At 42.3% G+C, this 17032-nt stretch overlaps 1 protein-coding gene across 1 annotated transcript in view; it reads right to left on the bottom strand.

Moving 5' to 3' along the window:
• ZNF407 (zinc finger protein 407) overlaps positions 1-6507 on the bottom strand; it is a gene marked incomplete at both ends in the record, with an annotated part of 390320 nt that extends 383813 nt beyond the window's left edge. Inside the window, one exon of the mRNA XM_079717645.1 lies at positions 1851-6507. Coding sequence (XP_079573771.1) covers positions 1851-6507 — 4657 coding nt within the window. The remainder of the gene's footprint in view (positions 1-1850) is intronic.
• Between the last annotated feature and the right edge of the window lie 10525 nt (positions 6508-17032).

Here is a 17032-nt window from a genome sequence, read left to right as displayed (position 1 = left end):
CCTCAGAACACAATAAAAATGTACTTGCTGATAAGCCAACAGGAGATGTTAAAAAGTACGCTAACTTTTACTAAATGTTACAATCAATGATGTAACTTATATAAGTAGGGTTACTCTGTCACATATTGATAGTTACCTCACTTTCACATCCACATTAACTTGATTTTAAATGCAATTAATACATATAGTCAAGGAAGACTAATGGACTACATTCTGCACTTAACCTGGTGGACATTTTCAAATGGCACAAGTGACCAGTGCAAACCTATTTTGCATTGTAAACGACTAAATAAATCTTAATGGATTAAGAATGATCAGCTATCAACACACAAGGGAAATTAAGTGCTGAAATGCCTACATTGATTATTTTAAATTATTAGCCTTACTCTGTTCTTGAATTTGTATGCTTTTAGTGAGCTTTAACACATTTACAAGACTTATTGACTATAATTACAAGAGAATTCAAGTAATGGACACATCAATTATAAGCAACATGTCTTGACCAGACAGTTGCATAAAGAATTCTAAAAAGAGCTCCATTAGCATCTTCCTCTTAGTTTTATTCAGTTTTATCTGCCTTAAGAGGGCATGTTAAGAAAGAACCTATTTTCTGCACACATGAACGAGCCTGATTTCTAAAACCGTACCATTTCAGAAAGTGACCGGCAACACGGTGCCGACAGAGGTATTAATAAGGCCAACAAATAAGTATTTGACCTTACTCTCCAGGACTGGTTCTACTACATGGGAAGAGCTGGGATCAAGAGTACAATGTTTATATTTACCTAGATTAATCTTACGCAGGTTGCCCTGTTACTTTCTTCAACGAAAAACTTTTATCTATCTTTAATCACCCTAAACTATTAATAATGTTTCATACCCTTTTGTCTTCCCCCTTGTAACCGTGCACTAAGTTTCAAAAACTGCATGAATTTAAAGTACAGCTTTAATAATAAGCCATTATTTTAAAGTACAGTAAAATAAACCTTACAGTTTTAATGAAAATATGTTCATTGAAATGTGAATTTATTATTCAAATCCACTCATAATTTAACCATGGAGACAGAACTTGTCTAAGCAGAGCACAATGATTTAGAAAAGCTGTCCATTTAAAACAAAGAATGTATGGCAGGTTTACAGAAACAGTGCAGTGAATGTTAACATAAATTTAGAATAGTGGCTTATGTATTTTCCACAAAAATTTTTTTTTAATTTCTACCTAAAATTGAACATTAAAATGGAACACTACATGTGACAGCACAGAAATTAAATCAAGTGCTACCTCCATGTAAACCAAATCCCCAGGACATATTAACTTTGAAAAGTGTTGACTAATTTTGATCCTTGAAAGCAGAATCTTGTTGCCTGGGAGTTACACTTCGGGATATAAACTACCTGTCAATGAATACATTTAAATCCCTAAAACTGTAAGAAAATTTTCATATTCCACTCCTCAAAAGCCACTTAATATGTCCTCTGAAACCCAAAGTGCCACTTAATAGACACCCTGGAAAACCAAACAACTAGGACTTAGAGACAACTGAAAAGCTGGGAGAGACAGGAATATAACAAACGCATCAGAGGGACTAGGCTAGGCTTCTTGATAAAAGAAATCTGCCAAACATCGTGCCTTTGGAATCACTAAGGCTCAATTAATTACCTTAAGAGATGTTAAGTGTCAACAAAGACTATGGCAGCGTCCAGAGCCATGGGGCAGTGGGAGGTGAACTGGGTGGAGGCCGACTGGCAAATGCAGTTAAGGACTCCACATTTGGATGGGAACAAATGTCCGAACTCTAGCACTCCTCTGCCCCTGGTGGGTAAAGAGAGGTTTGCTGCACTTTACATACCTGTGTGAGTGCGAATGTGTGCTAGGAATGCCATCGAATTGCTACTGCGACACATCTTCCCACAATACTTGCAAACGTTCCCCTGATTTTCCTCTCTCTCGCGGTTGATTTGCTCAGTGTCTTCCACTATGTACTTATTCACCTCTCGGAGCAGTTCCTCATGCTGCCCTTTAATATGCAGAAATAAATTCTGTTCAGAATCAAAGGGCTCTGTACACTTGACACATTTAAAGGTGGCCCCTCCCTCGGGAAGCTCCTCGACACTGGCCTGTTCATTTCTCATGTGACCAGCACTGGCCAAATGCTGATGGAGGTTGCTCTCCGTGTAGAATGACTTTCCACACAGCAGACAGTGGAAGTGTTTCTCTTTTGTAGGATGCTTCATGGCTATGTGAACATTCAGTCCACTCAAACCATCTGCTAAGAAGCCACAGTCATCACAACGAATTCGTGTGGATTCGGCAAAGGAACCGCTGTCGGATTTCTTCTTTTTCACACCTTGAGCACAGTCCTTTAAGGGCAACTCACTCATTCTCACTCCTGCTGCTACGAGCCCCTCTTCAGACTGGTCTAACAGGTCCCCATCTTCGGGGTTCTTTATCCTTATGATGGAAGAATCAAACCGGCCAAAACTGTACACGGCTTGTCCTTTATCATCAATACTGATTATAGTTTCATAAACATCAGTATTTTCAACGGTGCCATCAGAAGCTGGACCATCCTCTTCCAAAACTATTTTACTTTTATGTTGGGAATTCATCAGAATCTCCTTATTCTCTAGAACGGGATCTTCTGGCACATCTTTCAAATCCCCTGAACTCTGCACACTTCCAACTTTGCTCTGACCACTGCTACCCAGGTTGAGCTCTTCTCCAGCTGCTCTCAGCATGGTGCTCTCAGCCAAATGCTCTCCTTCTAGAGCTCCGGGGCGCACACGTTTGCCAAGGACTTTATCTGCCTTGTCCCCTACGTTTCCGCCATCACTCTTGCAATGTGTGTTTGGATCACTGACGTCATTCAACACACTGTGGTTTTTCTTTGCTGTCTCATAATTCAAAGCTGAGCTTCCTGAATTTTCATTCTGAAAATTGCCTGGGGAGCCATAATTAGAGGAAATATTAAGGGACACCATCTCCTCCGGTTTTGTAACTTTATCCTTGGCAAGGGGCTGCTGGAAAGCTTCACAGAAGGAATGATCTTCGCTGAGATTAGATTCTTCCTCAGTCTCAATTTCTACAGAGCCAGGAGCACAGAGTACTCTGGACATATCTAAATTAGTATTCTCATCCAAAATAGAACAATCAGCAGCACTTCTAGTTTTGAGAGTCTCGGAGGGTTGGTCTGGAATTACCTGAAATTCTTCAGAACCTTGCTGATGCTGCCCTTCAGGGATAATGATGGTTCTGGACATTTCTGCAGAACCGGCTTCCACATTCGAAGAGTTCAGGTAAGACTGCCTTTTCATCTTATGTTTCTCTGTTGCTGCGTGCCTGGTCATCTCCCGCCGAGTCACAGCATAGTAATCACACGCCATGCAATAAAATGCAAACTCTCTTGTGTGCTTCCGTTTTACGTGCAGTTCTAGAGAAGCAGAAGAGTAAGCGTTAAACTCACAGTGCGCACATTTGTTATCTCCTGTACCTGCGTCATCTCCCTGGGAGCAGGCATTGCCCTGATGGATAAGGTCCTCTGGTTCTAGAGACGTTTGTTCCTTTTTCTCAAGAATGTGACCATTAGTTTCCCCATCTGTAGAGTGAAATACATTCTCAACGTCGACTTCAACTGGATTCCCTTGCTCTAGTACTGGCTTTTCCGAAACAGAGGTGTCTGCTTCAGCTGACTCGTTGGCAGGTACATCCGAAACTGCTGAAGTGGTGTTCTTCCTACAGGCTTCAAGGTTACCCCCTTCCGGGCCAACAATGATATCTGAACTTGGTTTTCCACTCGCTTCTATTTCTACACGTCCTTTATGTTTCTTGGTGGCACAATGACGTTCCATGTCTCCCTTAGTTACAGTATAATACTTACACACTTTGCATAAATAACTGTACTGGTGACTGTGTTTTCGTCTAATGTGCACAGTCAGGTTTGTAATACTCGAGGCCAAAAGACCACAATGTGAACACGTCCGTGAGATGTTACCTTTAGGTCTCCCTCTCTTTGGGGCAGTGGTCAAAGCTAATTCAGCCTCTTTGGTGATTACACCAGATTGTGACAGCTCCTGGGGAAGGAGTATGCTCTTGTCGAGACAGGTGTGCTCCTGGAATTGCACACCTTCCACATGGCCTTCTATCCTTCCATTCCCAGAAATGGTAAACTCTTCTTTTTTGTCATTTGCACCTATGCAGACCCTTTCAATACATTCTTCAAAGCTTAAGCCAATATTATTTTTCTTAGCATTTTCAAGATGTTTGCTTCTCTTAATGTGTTTCTCCATTCCTTCTTTGCTCAATGAGTAAAGATTACATGCCTTACAAAGAAAGTGATAGTCTTGACCATGGCGGAGTTTTATGTGTCTTGTGAGAACAGTGGAAGATCTTGTTTTATAAAAACACTTCTTACACTGAAACTGAGGCTTATTCGCATGTCTTACTTCATTTCCATGGCTTACCCTGGACTGAACTGGTTCTTCCTGAGCTGCTTTTCCTGACTCACTCACAGAATCTTTTGTATTTTCTGATTCTAAAGTACTTAAAGGTAAAGTCTGTAAAACCAAATCATTGTTAAATGATTGAGAAGTCTTTGGCTGACCCAACAAGTGAATGTGCTTCTCAGTTGTTTTGTGTTCCTCCATGTCTTTCTCAGATGAGAAGAACAGATTACAAGGTGTGCAAAGGAAGCCCCTACTGTGCTTTTCCTTCATGTGGTCTCTCAGGTACATTTCATTCAAGGAATTAACGGAAAAACACTGACAACTGAGGCCGGGGTCGGTCTGCTGATGCTGGTTATTGTGCAAGTGTGCATCCAACTCCCTCCTGGATGCACTGGAAAAGCCACATGTCTGGCAGTGAGACAGCATCTCTCCTGCATGGCACCTCTTCACGTGGATTTCCAACTCTGTCCTGTTTGTGGCTGTGTGTCCACAGTCTGTACACGTACACAACACCTGGTCGTCAGAAGGCGGCCTCACCATCAGCGAGTCAAAGGAGCATGGGAGATGGGAGCTTCTCCTGTCTTGCTTCAGGTCCTGGGTCTCTGCAGATGTGATGCACAGACCCTGGACGCTGCCACCGGTTTCTGCGTGCTGAGGTGTTGACTCAGCATCACTTGTTTTCATCTGTGTTCTAAAGTGTTTCAAACACAGCCTCTGAGTTTCAGTAGTGCCTCTTTTATTAATTCCTAAAAGAGTGAACCTTTTCTTCGCCTGGCCCCTTAAGGCGAAAGTGCCAGTGCGTCGTCGGAAGCTGTTGCCCAGCATGAGGATGTTCCGCTCAGATCTGGGTCTTGAGGCTGTACTGACACTGTGGGCTGCCTGGAGGGTGTTTCTGGTAGATTCCAATTTCTCTAGGAGACCCTCTGAGGTGACTAAGTCTCCTAACTTTTTACTCTGGTTTTCGGGATTCCGAGGTATATCAAGGGAGGTTACATTTTCTTCAACAATCTCTACTTTTTCTGGCAAAGTGTTCCTGGATGGCATCATTTCAACCAGCAACTCACTGCCACTTCCACTTTGTTTAGAAATGCTTCCTCTGAAATCTTTAAATTTGCTTCCAACGTTTCGTAATCCTTTTGAACCACCATTCTTTACTATTGGCTTAGACGCTCTTGGCTTTGTGCGAACACTTTTTGTTCCCATGGGACATGGCTTCTTAGGAAAAGGCTGTTTGGTTAAGATCTGTACAAACCCTCCACGAGCAGCAAGGTTCTGACGCCGGAGATGTGTTTTGCCGAGACAGTGTGCGTTCAACAGGTTCTCCTCCACACACTGAAAGCCACAGAGGTCACAAGAAAAGACCCTCTGCGGCCCGTGCGCCTGCCTGACATGCACATGTAAGGCCGCGCTGCTCTCCGCTTTGTGGCCACAGGGGCCGCAGGCATGGTCCTCAGGCTGCTGCGTGTGACACTCGGCATGCTTCTCCAAATCGGAGCAGGAAGCAAACGAGTGACCACACGTGCCGCACTGCAGAACTGCATCCACACTTCCGAGGGTACCGCTCACACGCATCTCATTCTGGGGGAAGGGAAGCTCTCTTCCTGGATCAAGGAAAACCATTTCCTGAGTGGGCTTCTTCTCAGCATCTGTTTCCAGAGAAGCACTGTCCATGGGGCTAACGTTGCAGGGGGTGGCGAAGGCACCAGGAAGACACACGCCTCCATCAGGGTCACTCATGAGGGCCCCCACCCCTGTCCCCGCCAACGGGACACCCGCTTCCGGGCCTCCGCCCTCAGGCCTCTCTGACCCATGGATGAGGGGCTCTGCCTCAGCTAATTTCATTCTCTTGGAAGCGTGATCATTTCCATCGTTCTCCACGACAGCGCTGTCAAAGTCCGATGACTCTAAAAAACCTCTTTTGCTTATGGAATTCTCAGAGGAATCTGCCATCACCTCAGATACAGGCCCACAATCTACATCATGGGGTGAACTATTTCTCAAGTCTTTTGCTTCTTTGTTTACACTGTCATCCTCATCATTCTCTGGTTTCTTCTCAGTATCCATCACTAATAAAGTGCTGATGATGCTTCTTGTGTCAGGGGTGGCTCACTGGGCACACATAACCTGGGAAGAAAATAAAAACGGTATAAAACCTTTGAACATAAAGAAAAGACACACAGGGCTTCCCTGGTGGCGCAGTGGTTGAGAGTCCGCCTGCCAATGCAGGGGACACGGATTCATGCCCCGGTCCAGGAGGATCACACATGCCGCGGAGCGGCTGGGCCCGTGAGCCATGGCCGCTGAGCCTGCGCGTCCGGAGCCTGTGCTCCGCAACGGGAGAGGCCATACGGTGAGAGGCCCACGTACCGCAAAAAAAAAAAAAAAGAAAAGACACACAAGTTAGTCCAAAAGTCGACATAAAGTGACACACTAGACGAAAAATATCATAAAATTAGCCTCGAGGCCTCCTTTACATTGAGATGGATTTGATCACGTGTGCAAAGTCCTTTATTAAATGCATGACATCAGATTTGGGGCATACCACCACATCGTCATACTGCTGACTCAGGAAGCAATGCTACACTACTTTGATAGAAAAAGTAATTTTCAACCAGCTTACAAAAAAACTCCCATGTTTTAATTCTTTTTACTGGTACATTTCAATTTACTAATTAAAAAAAAAAAAAAACCAGAGAAGCCCTCTTTTCAAAGTACATTTCCGTGAACTCCCATTCTGTAGAACAGATTAAACAAAAACTGCTGTGATACAAGTCAGGGGGCCAGCCCTCCCCCTCTTTAGCTTCCCAACAGAAGCCCAAGTCCCAGTGTAAAAAAAACATAATTTTAAAACAACTGCTTCATCCTCTTCCCCTAGAGCAAAGAGTCTGACTATCATCCTTCTAAGTATATCCCAATTAACAACATGCATATGCTCATCACACATCATCGTTCATGTTCAAGCACTGTTGCCAATGAACAGCCACTTCTGTTCCAGCTGTCAATCACCAATGTCTTCATCTAACAGTCATTTTGTGTTGTCTGAAGGTTAACAGGTTAAGGGGAAATGTCACTGATAGAGTAGAATTAATAACGTAAATTTTAGTGGGGGGAGGAAGAATTTTATTGAATAAAATGCTTTAAAATCAATAACATTGATTTTATTTTTCATTATGCTATTTAATTCAATTAAAACATATCATTTTCCATTTACTTTACACCATGAATGGAATTCCCAGCCAAATGCCATTTGATTTGATGTTAATAAAAAGTATTATTCATCAAGTATTATGGCCTCAAAGCTAATGGTAACTATTTTTAACTATTTTAACCATTTTTTTTTGTTTTTTTGTCACGATGACAAACCAAATGAAGGCTGTTGTTCTGACTCTGCTAAAAGTAGGGACTAGAAATTATATATAAGATAATGACACCAAAAGCATGAGTAACAATAGAAAAAATTAATAAACTGGTCTTTATCAAAATTAAAAGCTTCAAATGACATTATCTTCAAAGAGCACCAAAAAGAAGTGAAAAGACGAGCCACAGGATGGGAAAAATGTTCTGTAAATCAAAGCTGATACAGGAGTTAATCTAGAATATATAAAAAAGAAATCTTATAACTCAATGATTTTTTTAAAATCTAATTTTAAAAGGAGCTGAGGGGCTTCCCTGGTGGTGCAGTGGTTAAGAATCCGCCTGCCAATGCAGGCGACACAGGTTCGAGCCCTGGTCTGGGAAGATCCCACATGCCACAGAGTAACTAAGCCCGTGTACCACAACTACTGAGCCTGCGCTCTAGAGCCCGTGAGCCACAACTACTGAAGCTCTCATGCCTAGAGCCTGTGCTCCGCAACAAGAGAAGCCACCGCAGTGAGAAGCCCGCGCACCACAATGAAGAGGAGCCCCTGCTCGCCGCAACTAGAGAAAGCCCGCACACAGCAACGAAGACCCAACACAGCCACAAAGACCCAACACAGCCACAAAGACCCAACGCAGCCAAAAGTTAATAAATAAAAAAAATTTTTTAAAGAAAAGGAGCTGAATACACATTTCCCCAAAGGAGATATACGAATGGCCAAAAAGCGCGTGAAAACATACTCTACATGAGTAGTCATCAGAGAAATGCAAATCAAAACTATAATGCAATACCACTTTACACCCACTATGATGTCTAGAATCAAAAAGTCAGATAAGGGACTTCCCTGGTGGTCCAGTGGGTAAGACTCCACACTCCCAGTGCAGGGGGCCCAGGTTCGACCCCTGGTCAGGGAACTAGATCCCACATGCATGCCACAGCTAAGAGTCCGCATGCCGCAACTAAAACCCAGCACAGCCAAAAATGAATAATAAATTAAAAAGAAAACATTTTTAAAGTCAGGTAATAACAAGTGTTGGTGAGGATGTGGAGAAATCAGAACACTCATACAATGCTAGTGGAGATGTAAAATGATGATGCCACTTTGGAAAAGTCTGGCAGCTCCTCAAACGATTAAACATAGTGTGTCTTACAGCCCAGCAATTCCACTCCTAGGTATATGCCCAAGAGAAATAAAAACATACGTCCACACAAAAACTTGGACACAAATTTTTACAGCCGTATTATCCACAATAGCCAGGAGGTAGAAACACCCCAAATGTTCAGCAACAGATTAATGGGTAAACAAAATGAGGTACATCCGTACAACAGAATGTTAATCGGCCACAAAAAGAATGAAGTATTAATACAAACCACGATATGGATGAACTTTGGAAACATTACGCTAAGTGAAGGAAGCCAGTTACAAAAGACCACATACTATATGATTCCTTTTATAAGAAATACCCAGAATAGGCAAATCTATAGAGACAGAAAGTACAATAGTGGTTCCTTAGGGCTGGGCGGGAGCACAGGACAGGAGATGGGAGTCAGTGGGGTAGTGGTAGTAGATAATATCTAAAAGGTGATGAAGACGTTCTAAAATTTACTGTGGTGATGGTTGCACATGTCTGTGAGTATACTTAAATCCATTAAATCATAGTATGAATGGGTGAATTGTATGGTATGTGAATATCCCAATAAAGTTGCTTAAAAATATATAAATTATCATATGTAATTTACATATAAAAATATCTTGTATTTATTATAATATATTGTAATATAGTAACATATTGTATCACTCTTGTAAAAGAGTGAAAAAGATAAATGTATATAGTTTTATTATACTTACAAGATGTACAACATCAGATCACCATTTCTTCAGAATGTGTTCCAGAAAATATAAATTATATAAAAGGTCAATAGGTGTTTTGAGGGGAAAAAATATTCCTGGTCAAATAAGTGTAAAAAACTCTGGTTTAAACAAGTGTCTTTATCACAGAATTTCTCAGTACATAAGTGTTTCCCAAACTAATTTCATTACAGAGCCCTTTGTTTATAAAGAATCAAGAGGCCAGTGTTCCAAAGGACCTTTTAGAAAATGCTATTTTAGATAAAGCACTGGGTTTGCTATTCAACATTCGTAATGCAACAGTAAAAGGAGGAAAGAAAGTAAGAAAGAATGAATCATGTGTCTATTCCAAAATCTTCACTTAGAGCCTACTGTATGCCAAGTACTTTTGGTTGTACTAGATACTGGAATTAAAGCAAAGAAAAAACACAAAATCTCTGCCTTACATTTTAAGGGGTGAGACTTTTTTTTTTTAATAGATATATTGTCCAGTCCAGGACACCGACTTCTGGTCAAGAGTCACAGGGACTGGATTTACTCTCATGCATCAAACAAAAAGGAAAAAAACAATCTATAAAACAACAGCACAAGACACTGGAGATCGGGCACCGAAAGATAGTGATCCTGAGAGATGAGAAACAAACCAGGTGAGCACCAGCTTACTGCCTGAAGAACGGACGCAGGCCACAGACAGAGCCCAGGGACCTCCCAGCAGAGAGGAGGGCAGCTAGAGCTTGTGGGGCAGGGTAAAGGAGAGGAGAGATGGCAGAAAGAGAAGCCCAGAGAGCTGCAGAGGCTCCCTCAGGACTGTCCCTCTCAAGACAGAGAACACTGCCTTCTCCCCCCAGAACTCTCTCAAGCCCTTCACGCTCAGTCCCTGTAACCCACTCCCCTCCCCGCTCCCGCACCCGGAGGCAACCGCTGCTCAGAATTCTTCCACAATAGATTAGTTTTGCCTGTTCCAGAAGTTCATATAAATGACATCAGACAATATATACACTTTTGGCGGGAAGGAGGGTCTAGCTTCTTCTGCTCAGCACAATGTTTGTGTTGCATGGGTCAGCAATGTGCTCCACTTCAGTGCTGAGCGCTATTCCACCGCACAGATTTACAATTCTGTTGATGGACACTGAGATACTTCCCTTTTTAGCTATTATGATAAAGCTGCTATAAATATTCTTGTACAAGTCTTTCATGAACATAGATTTTCATTTCTTTTATGTAAACACCTAGGGGTGGCCTTGCTGGGCTAGAGGGCAGATGTGTGTGCTTAACTGTATGAGAAATTGCCTGACTGATGTTCAAAGTGGCTGTACTGTTTTATACGGCCACCAGCAGTGTCAAGAACTGTGATTGATAAACTTCCTCACCAACATTTGACACTGTCAGCCTTTTCAATTTTAGTCTCTCTAGTGGGCGTGTGTGAAGTTGCTCTGCATTTCCCCGGTAACTAGCGACGGTGCTGAATGATGTTACATGCTTCGCAAAGTCCTTGTCAGCCTTTGGCCCGTTTCTTACATCACTTGTCTGTTTTATTATTGAGCCTATGTGTTCTGGATATAAATCCTTTGTCAGATACATGTTTTACAAATATTTTCTCCCTTTCCATTTTATAAATGTTGTCTTTTGATAAGCAGAAGTTTTAAATTTTGATGAAATCAATTTTTTGGTTTGGTTATTTATGTGTCTAGCTTGCTTTCTGTCTCCCAAGCTAGAACGTAAGGGCCTGGTTTATTTTATCCACTTACATGTCCCAAGAGCCTAGAACAATTCCAAGCACACAACAGGTACTAGAATGAACAAATATCTCACTGTGAAATAAGGAATGTCTCCTATCTAAGTATTTATTGATGAAATGAAAAGTGTCTGAGATACACTTTAAAATGGTCCAGGAAAGGATCCTAGCGAAGGCTAGGTACCGACAGTGCTGAAAGCTGAGTGACAGTTACATGGGGATTCAGTATGCCATTCAATCAATTTTCTATGTGTTTGCATACATATATGTTTGAAAACATCCATAACAGGAGTTATTTTTAAAAACCTTTTAACGCTTAATCTAAAACGGTGAGAATTTCTTTCAATAACGAGTCCTTTCATCTCCTCCTCTTCCGACACCACTGTGGCCCGCGGCTACACCACCTTCGCTACGGACACTAGCAGGTGCACATGCACAGAACACACAAACACCAACCCACGGAAGACCCACACACGTACACCTATTCAGAGTCAATGCTCTATAGATGGCACATGACTCATACATTTTTGGAGACAAAAGAATGACTACATTAATATGCAGAAGCAAAATAATGAGGCTCTTCATTATCTTCGATATAATGGCTCCAAAAATTCTAAAACAAAAGGAGAAAATGTTTCTACATCTGTTATTTCCCAATTGACTTTTGAAATTAATGAAATAACTCAACATCTCATTATACCAAGAAAGAACAACAAACATGCAACAAATATATATATTGAGTTGCCTAGAAAATGAAAGGAACTATAATGATACAAACACATCCTTTGCCCTCAGCAGGCTCATATTCTATTAGGAGCCATGTGACATATATGGAAAGGAACTCTAATACAAGGCCACATATGATCACATGTGTGATATAAACTAAGAACTACAGCAGTATAAATGAGCAAGGGACCATACTGCCAAGTAGACTATTTGGCTAAAAGAGCAGAAATATCATTTGAGCTAAACTCCAGGACACTAAAACTGTTTTTTTCTTTTGTTGAGGGGGCAGGTAGGAACAGTTAAACATTTCAAGTAGAAAAAAGGGATTAGCAAAGCCGCAAAGCACACCCAATGAGCATGTAAGACTGTCAGCAATGCAGACAGCTACAGCCCTGGCTTTCTACTGCAGGGCAACTTAAAACCCAGGCAGATGACCAACACCACATCATAGGAGGCTCCGAATTAAGAACTGGGACTTATTCAGTAGTGTCAGTGGGGGGTCACCAAAACACAGCACTGCTTCAGGAAGATTCATTTTTCAGTATGAAGGAAACTGGGAAAGTTCAAGGACTCTTTTCTGGAGGCAGGTTTAATTCATTCACTCAACATTTATGGAAAGCCTACCATGTACCAGAAAGCACCTTTAATTCTCTGTGAACAAAGCAAAACAACAGAACAGGCACGGGACTCACTGTCAACACTCAAAGTAAGTAAGGCAGAATCCCTGTTCTTTCTGAAAGTCCTGGTACTTGTACCCACTGGAGAAGCCAGTGAGTCTCTGATTTCTTCCCACAGCAAGGTTTCAAAATTCAGAAGACTTAGTAGGTATTTAGACTAAAATAATGAGATGTATGATTAAACCAAATCTCCTTAAAGCATACGGTTCCTACACAAATTCATCAATGACCATTCAGCACACACCCTCACTGTGCCAAAGCTTTTCAAATACGCAATTCCATTTATAGTCTCTACTCTCATCCAAATTCTCAACTAGTAGCTGGTTCCTCAACTAAAAATAAATAAATAAATAAATAAATAAGTTTTATATAGTGATCTTCAATTTTACCTATAAAAGATTATTAGCTCACCAAGAAAATGGCTCAAAAGAAAGTCCCTGCTCTAACTGAAATAGTCTCTGCTACAGTTCAAAAAGAAAAGAAAAGAAAAGAAGTGCAAGAAAGAAATCAAAACATGCATATACTTTTTAAGCACAATAATAAGAACCTAGAAAAATGGTACAGATGAACCGGTTTGCAGGGCAGAAATTGAGACACAGATGTAGAGAACAAACGTACGGACACCAACAGGGGATAGTGGTGGGGGATGGTGGTGGTGGTGGGATGAACTGGGCAGTTGGGACTGACATGTAGACACTGCTGTGTATAAAGCTGATGACTAATAAGGACCTGCTGTATAAAAAAATAAATAAAATAACATTCAAAAGTTAAAAAAAAGAACAATAATAAAACAAATCAATAGCAGCATTCTGATGACACCTGGTGGCCATTTCTCACAGGAAGTTTTTTTCAGCATTTTTTAGGAAAGTATTCCAGGAACTAGTAGAGAAACATACCAGCTATTCGACCATTTCATATGCTAACCTTACTGTGGGCGGCACGGATGAAATTCTCCCCTTGCGTTCCCCCTCGCACCTTCGTGTCTCTCTTCACCCCGTTCCTCTTTCCTGCTGAGTGTATGTAAGCCAGGCTGAGCTGTCTCTCGCACACGCAGGGACAGGCTCCTCAGGAGCAGGACAAGGCCACCCACACAGGAGACCAGCTCTCCCCGCCTGCACCCCAGGCCAGCTCGCCCTCATCCCTCCTAGACTGACCCAAATTCCTGATGCAAACGCTGTGACGTTGGCACGCGTTGGCACCAGGCCAAGAGTAAAATCACAGCAGGGGACACGTGTGTGGCAGGGCAGGTGTGCACACACAGGCATATACAGAAACTCCCCATGGTCTTCGCCCTTTCCCTTTGGGCCTGGGAGGTCAAGGTAGGGCAGGTAAAACGCCCTACGAGCCTTTTATGATGTGCAGTGGCGACAGCTGAGACGAGAATAAAGGGGAATTAGTGGACTACTCAGATCTCTTTCTTAACCTACCATTTCAACTGGACTTTTTATTGAAAATACGTCTCTTACCATTATACTATCACTAACTTAATACAGTTCCACCACACCCCTATGGAGAGGCTGCTAATGAGAAACTCTGAAGCATCAGTTGTTGTTACAAACACCAAGTGCATAACATGAGGGTAATTAAAAGGGTACTTTACTTTATGTAATCCTCCTCTCACCAAACTCTCCCATCAGAAGCATCAATGCCTAACAGAGACCACAAAACAAAGCATCTGATCCTACCCCCCAAAAAAAAAACACCTTTCTATGAAAATGCTCACAAGTCGAATAATTTCTTCCATGACAAAAGAGTATAATGTAACACCCTAAAAACCATTTACTAGATTAGACTGGAGGCAATCTACCACAAATGGATGCGTAATATCGTTGTGGTTTATCTGCAATGGGACTAGCACGTGAATCCTGGGTCCACTAAAGCCCACCTCCTCACTGTCCCGAGAATTGGCTGCAATGCTTTCCTCAGCTATGTGTATGAACCTGTGCTTCTCCCCACCCAGGAAAATGCCTGTGGTGGTTCAAAATGAGTCCACAGAATTCTCTGGCGCTCCCGGTAAAGGGTGGGGCTTGCGCTCACCTTGGTGTGGGCTGGCCTGATGGCCTGCCTAGAAGGGACAGAAATAGCGGGAGTGAGGGTGCTCCACCATGCTTCGGGCCTTCCCCCTTCCCTTGCCGCACCCTGTCTGGGGAAGCGGGAGGGCATCCCTGCAGCCTACAAGGGGGGCTCCAGGAGGTGGCGAGGGACTGAAGCTTCACTACCAAGAGCCAGAGGAACTCTGCTGACAGTGACGAGGGAGCAGCTCCTCCAGCCCCAGGCGAGCCTTCAGGCACTTCAGGTACAGCAGCCCACGAGAGACCTGGCGCACAGCCACCCAGGTGAGCCCACTCCCAAATCCCTGACCGCAGAAACTGGCTTGAAGCCCCATGTTTTGATGTAATTTGTTATATAGCACTGGACTACTAATATAATGCCCATTCTCTCCCTTTACACCTTGTCAGGAACAGACCGGCTCAAGTTCACCCCTCCTTTATATGTAGTTTATACATAATTTCCTTTCCTATATGCTCCAACCTTTAATAAATGTTAAGTGAAGTACACTCCGAAATGCATACAGAGGGCAGAATTCCTATCAAACTTCCGTAAGATTTTAGAACTTAAGAAACTGACATTTGCATTGATGCCTCTCCCACTACCAAAATCAGATCTGATACAGCTTACAGTGAAAAAGTGGTGTAATAAAATCAAGAGTTATTAAAGAGATGAGGTAGAATTTTAAATTTAGATTTGTATGGAATAAAAGAAAAGTCTTAATATTTCTGAAAGACCTGCTCATTTTGGAGGAGGCTTTTCCTTCTTATAGACCCCCAGATTCATTGATAGCAAGCGACCTGCCTCAGAGCTAACGGTAGCCATGAGTTCCTTTCCAGCTAGAGTCGGGTTGGCAGCAGCCTACAACCTAACATTCCCCAAACCTGAGGAGGCGGCCCATGCAGTAAACCCATGGACAGCCGCAGGTCATCGGGGCTGAACAGGCCGCAATCCTGGCCCCCAGACTGCGTAACTCCCACACCTTCCCCTGGCAGGAGGCATCCAAGCTCAGGAGATGTAGGGGTCTCCAGCCACAGGACCTGTACCTGGTTAAGCTTGACCTCCAAAGCATCTCACATGCCATGTCCAGCTTGATCCTAAAAAGAACCTTCCCGGGCTTCCCTGGTGGCACAGTGGTTGAGGGTCCGCCTGCCGATGCAGGGGACGCAGGTTCGTGCCTGGGTCAGGGAGGATCCCACATGCCACGGAGCGGCTGGGCCCATGAGCCTTGGCCGCTGAGCCTGCGCATCCGGAGGCTGTGCTCCGCAACGGGAGAGGCCACAGCAGTGAGAGGCCCGCGTACCGCAAAAAAAAAAAAAAAAAAAAAAAAAAGAACCTTCCCTAGCCAGTCCAAGGACGCACCGAAGACAAGCAGGCTAGAACTATGTGCTCCTAAGCCCAAATGGTCAGAGTAAAGTAAAACTATCAGATGGAGAAAAAAAACTCTCACTCAAGTCAGAATAGAATATTGTTTCCATTCCAGGGGTACCCATGGTCTATTTAAAATATCCAATTTGATTCTGTGTGCAAGTTAAAAATTAGAGTATTTCTTTAGTGCCTAAGTGAGAGCTAAAACAAGCATGAAAAATTCATACTAAAAGGGATCAAACTATGGTAACCATAACAGAATAAGTAGGTCATCATCCCTTCATCAAAGATTGCCACCTTTCCAACACTACCTGTGAAGATGTATTAATACTAATAAAAAACAACAAATCACAGGACAAAAATAAACTGTAAAGTTAGCTCAGCCTTCTTACCTGGCTACTTCTTTTTTTAAAATCTTCCTACACTTCAAGTACTATTTTCCAAATACATTAATTGATCCCATAATAAAGTTAATTTTATGACTATCTTATATCAACCATCTCTGACAAATGTACCTTTTGTGGTATTTAATATATCTCCTTTCAAAAAGTATTTTTAAAGTCAATGTTTTGTTAGTATTTCTAATTGTTTCGATTTTTTTTAAGAAAGAAAATTCTTACTGGAATAGAAAAATAATTTAAAAAAATGAAGATTCTATGAGTAAAGTAGAAAATGAAAAAAGTCAATGCCATTGAAAGCAGACACATAGGATCGTTTGTAACTTACGCCATGTGAAAAGGTTGTTTTATTATCAGTATAGCTAATCACAATGAGACCATCTCTTACAACTAAAGACATTATAATGAATTTTCTTTACAGCTACAGAG

This window comes from Hyperoodon ampullatus (assembly GCF_949752795.1).
Source record: "Hyperoodon ampullatus genome assembly, chromosome: 13".
Lineage (NCBI taxonomy): Eukaryota > Metazoa > Chordata > Mammalia > Artiodactyla > Ziphiidae > Hyperoodon > Hyperoodon ampullatus.
This window is presented reverse-complemented; position numbering and strand designations above follow the sequence as displayed.